Source organism: Danio rerio, chromosome 8, assembly GCF_052040795.2.
Source record: "Danio rerio strain M-AB ecotype USA chromosome 8, GRCz13ab, whole genome shotgun sequence".
NCBI lineage: Eukaryota > Metazoa > Chordata > Actinopteri > Cypriniformes > Danionidae > Danio > Danio rerio.
Genome location: NC_141028.1, coordinates 24520155 through 24526307, shown reverse-complemented (window position 1 = coordinate 24526307; position 6153 = coordinate 24520155). Strand labels below are relative to the sequence as shown.

The 6153-nt window shown below is 35.6% G+C and overlaps 1 protein-coding gene across 1 annotated transcript; it reads left to right on the top strand.

Annotated features, from left to right (window-relative positions):
- The first annotated feature begins 609 nt into the window (after positions 1–609).
- Positions 610–4671, top strand: apex2 (apurinic/apyrimidinic endodeoxyribonuclease 2). Its single transcript, NM_200146.1, is given in 6 exon segments — positions 610–770; positions 886–969; positions 1162–1342; positions 2579–2722; positions 2893–2962; positions 3489–4671. Coding segments are annotated over 6 exon segments (1677 nt in total). The 5' UTR covers positions 610–655; the 3' UTR covers positions 4572–4671.
- The last annotated feature ends 1482 nt before the right edge of the window (positions 4672–6153 follow it).

Sequence of the window (6153 nt, the reverse complement as noted above, 5' to 3'; positions counted from 1 at the left end):
ATTTATGAATTATAATACACAGAAGGTTATTTTACAATTTTACATTTTAGTTTAATCTATGGACTTGTAACTTGTCAATTTTTTCATAACTGAATATACAAAAAAAAAAAAAAATATATATATATATATATATATATATATATATATATATATATATATATATATATATATATATATATATATATATATATATATTTGCATCATATAATGTATGGACTGCAGTATTAATCATTTGCTCTGGTCTTATTTTTAGATTTTCTAAAAATTTTTTTTGCATCTTTATTGTCATTTTAATTCGTATATATATTTAACTATTATATTATCCTGACTATTATCTTTTATTAATTTATTATATATATATATATATATATATATATATATATATATATATATATATATATATATATATATATATATATATGTATATATATATATATATATATATATATATATATATATATATATATATATATATTAATAAAATAAATTAATAAAAGATAATAGTCAGGATAATATAATAGTCATAACAAACAAACGCAGGTGTGTAGACTTTTATTTTGAAAGTCAAGAGAGCTGCACAGAAATAAGGTCCATATACTTCACACGTTCATTCTGCTTGAGCTGCCCGCCAGACGACGTTGTTTGACAGATAAACATGAAGATCGTAACATGGAACATAAACGGGATACGAACGTTTAAAAATGGTATTAAGAAAATCCTGGATTCATTTGATGCGGATATTATCTGCGTCCAAGAAACCAAAGTTACCCGTAAGTGTTTTACAGTAGCGCGGGACTTTGAAAGAGTAGATGTACTACCACATGAGCACTATTTGTAAGGTCTTTATAACCGCACAGCTAACGTTACTGCAAACATTTCTTTCAGGCGACCTGCTGGATGAGAAAACAGCGATTGTCGATGGCTACAATTCATACTTTAGTTTTAGCCGAGGACGAAGTGGATACTCGGGTAACGATTAACATAATGATGTCTGATTTTAAAGTGTGCAAAATGATTTGTATGACAAGTTTGATTAATATAAGCTTTATATTAATGCTTACATGTTGTATATACAGTAAATGTCTACTTTTTACTACCTATTGCAAATGTCAACTATTCATGAACTATGAGTATGAACAACCTCATGTTGCCCATAACCAGGTGTTGCGACCTACTGTAAAGATACCGCTACTCCATTTCTGGCCGAGGAAGGATTGACAGGTCTACTATCCAATCAGGGAGCGGTTATTGGTTGCTATGGTGACCAGGTAGAGCTGACCAGCGAGGAGCTTCTGGCTTTGGACAATGAAGGAAGGGCTGTCATTACCCAGCATCACTTCATGTGAGTTTACAAGTTTCAAAAGTGTAACTTTTTGACATATTTAAGGTGTATTTTGACAAATTAAAATCATATTTCCATTGTTTTATGATACGTTTTTTGTTGAGTCTAAAAACAACTTTTGTTGCTCAGGTTTTTTGTATTGAAGCCAATCTGCCAAAATCGCAGCCATTTTATAAGCTAACAAGAGTGGATAAACTCAATCTCCAAAGAAGATTAAAGGGATAGTTCAGTCCAAAATTAAAATTTTGTCATCATTAGCCCCTTTCACACAGTGATACCGGTAAATATCTGGAAAATTTCCGGAACGAATTTACCGGTATTTTCAAAAAGGACCTGTTCACACATACAACCTTTCTGGAAAATTGCCGGCAATTTTCCGGAAAGGTCTGTATGTGTGAAAGGGGCTATTGTCTCCTTTTACTTGTATCAAACATTTATTGGATTCTTTTTTTTTCTACTTTTCACAAAAAGAAGAGGTTTTGAAAAGTGTCTGAAACCTGTAATCATTGACTTCCATGATAGGAAAAACAATTATGGAAGTCAATAATACAGGTGCAAAATGCTGAAGGCTTGGAACAAGTAAAGGGTTTGTGAACGATGAGAGATTTTTGTCTTCTTTTGTGTATTAAAGGCATAGTTTAATCCAGGGGTCAACAACCTTTTTTAACTGAGAGCTACGTTTTGGTTAGCGATTAATTTAAAGGGCTACCAGTTTGATGCACACTTCTAAGATAACAAGTATGCTCAGCTTACTTTTAATTATATGTTATTATAAATAAATAATGATATTCATCTATAAGAAGACACTGACCATGTTATTGATTTCTCACAATAGTTGTCAACAATGGTTTAACAAGGTAGGAAACATGAATATCAGTATGTAACACTTTATTTCTATAACTCTCTGCAAGTATTTACATTTTCAAAATGATCCGTTCTACAATATTTTTACTAGTCACTAACAATTTTTTAACAAAACATGCACTACATTGTACAATGTTTGTACAATTGTGCTGCTTTGCCATCACCACATTGTGCTGCTTTGCCATCGCCACAGTCACCCCGCAAATGAAGTAAAAAAATGACTTTTCCTCCTGTTCACTGTGACAATTATGTTTTCTTTCTTTTTTCTGCACGTTTTTGGGGTAAATCATCAGCATCATGTTGGTGACCCCTGGTTTAATCTAGGCTAAAATGTATTGTCAATGTTTTCTGACAATATTTTTTTATTCTCAGTGGTCAAGATGGACTTCAGAAGCTGACCGTTATTAATGTTTACTGTCCCCGAGCTGACCCTGACAAACCTGAGAGAAAAGAGTTCAAGCTTCAGTTTTACAGACTCCTCCAGTGCAGAGCTGAAGCCATCTTGAGCTCAGGGAGGTGAGAGAGAGATCAAACATCTCCTGTTCACACACTCAAAAGTGCATATATTGTTCAGAAAGTGATAAAAAATAGATGTTTTTTTTATGCTATTATGATTCCGGTCTTTCTTCCTAAAGAGTTTCACATGTCTTTTTGTTTGAATAATGCATCCTGCTGCCTCTCTTCAGTCATGTGATCATCCTGGGTGACGTGAACACCTCTCACAGACCCATCGACCACTGTGACCCAGATGATGTGGTAAGTCCTCAAACCATGCTTTAGTTATTGTTAGTTATCAGGTTTGACAAGTGATTAGAAAAATGTACAATGCACAAAATCCACAATGAAGTGATGTGACAGTCTCTAGGAAATCTGCTGTTCAGTGTTTAAATTATTTTTAAAATTCCCACTTACAATGGCAGAGAATAAAGAGATGCTAAAATGTAGGTCCAATGAAAGACCTGCCAGTGTTCTGAGGGTACATGAAAGCTAAAAAATCCTGACTGTTTGTATTTGTGCACAACTGTGTTAATGAGACTATATTAACTTGGCCAAACACACACACACACCACTGTGCTTCATTTTGATAGATGAAATCCTAGTCATGCAACAGTCAAGGTCAGAATATTTGGTAAATATTACAGTGCATTATGTGGGTGTCCTGAGTTTGAGTCCCGATTCATGGACCTTTCCCGATATCAACAAGTCCACATTTATCAAATTATTTTCTTTTTGCAACTGGTTCAGAAAAGGCATGAATTTTTATTGCTGTTCTGGCTTTTAGGATAACTTTGAAGATAACCCTGGGAGAAAGTGGCTGGATCAATTCTTGTTCGAAACTGCAGAGAACTCTGAAAATGGAAATGCTGCAGATGAACCTGCTGAAGATTTCCAGGAATCAGCCTCTGGCGGCAAGTTTGTTGACTCTTTTCGCTATTTCCACCCAAAGCGCTCGAATGCCTTCACATGTTGGTCCACACTCACGGGCGCAAGGCAGACCAACTATGGCACACGCATCGACTACATCTTCTCCAACCACTCTCTGGTGAAGACGTTCTTTATTGGTGTGGACATAATGCCAGAGGTGGAGGGATCTGATCACTGTCCTGTTTGGGCGCAGCTCAGCTGTACCCTTCAGTCTAGCCCAAGATGTCCACCAGTGTGCACACGTCACATGCCAGAGTTCATCGGCAGACAGCAGAAACTTTCACGCTTCCTATTCAAAATTCCAGAGAAACAGAACATTTCTAACAGCTCTGAAAAAAGTCTGCCTGGATCACAGGATGCTGGGGAAATCCGAGAAAACCTGAATCCTGTTGTACAGAAGCAAAATGTAGGAAAGAAGAGACCTACAGACAGAGAAGACACAAATGCACACAAATCTAAAAAAAGCAAAACAACAAAAACCGAAAGTAATGCTAAAGGAAGTCTTTTAGCTTTCTTCAAGCCTAAGCAAACACAGCTGATACCTACAAAAGAGAAACAAATAGAATCCTGTCAGGATGGCCCGGGTACTGGAAGCAACTCAAAAATATGCCCCAGTGATTTGCAGAATGATATGAATGTCTCTAAGCTCCTGGAGATGGAGACTGAAAATCAAGATGAAGTGGAAGGAGAATCTACATCCATGGACAAGCCAAATGACTGCAAGAAAGGGCCATGCACTGGTTTTTGGAAAGCGGTTTTGCATGGGCCACCTCAGCCACCACTTTGTAAATCACACAATGAGCCTTGTGTCTTACGGACGGTGAAAAAAGCAGGACCTAATTTAGGCCGGCAGTTTTTTGTATGTGCTCGTCCTCAGGGTCACGCCTCCAATCCTCAGGCCAGGTGTAATTTTTTTGCATGGGTAGAAAAAGGAAAGTAGAACTTTTTATTTCTAAAATACCGTTTTTATGTTTTGATTGTGTGTTTGTTTTATATGTAGTTTTAAAAATGTGCTTCTATAAATAAATAATGCTTTTTGATGCTATTGTCAGTGTTTTTCACTCAGGAAATCCAGTGATAATCCTGTATTACTTCAGGTACGGTTTTCTTTATCGCTGCTCAAGCAGGAAATGTGTTTTAATTGTCACTTACACGTTACCAAATGCTAAATTTAAAATGGGCAAAATATGAAAAAAAAAACAGTTGGAAAATAAAAACCTTGAAATATAAAGGAAATGTTGTATTGTATTGTTTTAGAAACTAATTTATTAAAATATTCTGTTTAAAATGTAAAACCTAAATGTGATTAGCATGTTGTACACAGTGGTGGAAAGAGTACTGAAATCATACTAAAGTACCATTACTTGCCTAAAAATGTAGTGCAAGTAGAGTAAAAGTATCTGTTGCGATTATTACTCAAGGTATGAGTAAAAAGTAGCCCTTTCAAAAGTACTCGAGAGTAGTGAGTATTTCGCTGTGAAAACTTGATGCATTTGCATGTCATTTGTGGATGTGTGGAAACGTAAAGTGTGTTTAGTTATTGCCCAGCAGGCACACAATGTCATTAGATGTTATTATTAGGTTAGATTTAGGTTGTGATGTCAGGTGACACAAATTCAAGTCTAGCCTGTGTCTAAGCAAAAACTTATTTTGATGTCCGATAAAGACACACCTGAACTAGCTAATCAATGTTTTACTAAGTATACTTGAAACACCAAGGCAGGTGTGTTGAGGCAAGTTGGAGCTAAACCCTGCAGGGACACCAGCCCTCCAGGACTGAGACTGATGACCCCTGATTTTAGGTTGACTGTTAGACATTGATGTTCGCCTGATGTTGGGTTCTGATGTCAGCCCGATTTTCATTTCCAAACAAAATGCAACACTCATAACATTGGGGTACAACATCAGTCTGATGTCCTGTTGATGTCTTGTGCCTGCTGGGTGTTATAGGCCATTTCTGTCTTCTTACAGTAAACATCCGTCATCCTCTCATCAGTGAAATGCATCTAAACATTCTCTGGGTCATAGTGTGTACAGATTTTGGACATCCTCTTTAACACTTTTAATGCTTCAAAACAGTATGCTGCAATTATAAATCGACCATGTCTTGAAGTAGTTCATTATGATGCGATTTACCTTCTATGTGTGGTTTGATTGGACAGGAATCACAGAACTGAATTTTCTAATCCCCGTAGACAAGTAAAAATAAAGTAGTGGAGTAAAAGTACAGTTACTGCACTAAAAATGTACTCAAGGGAAAGTAAAAGTAGACATTTTTAAAACTACTCAGTAAATTACAAATCCTGAGAAAAACTATTCAATTACAGTAATTTGAGTATTTGTAATTTTTTACTCTACACCACTGCTTGTACAGCATCTTCCGTTTTTCATGTATTTTGCTTTAAGTTTTTTGCTTATTTTATCTCACCAATTTTCTCATTTATTCGCTTGGCTCTTTTCTTTCTGTCAGTTTTTTTTGTCATACCTTCCCCCATCTTTATTTTTATATTCCAGTTTAGATG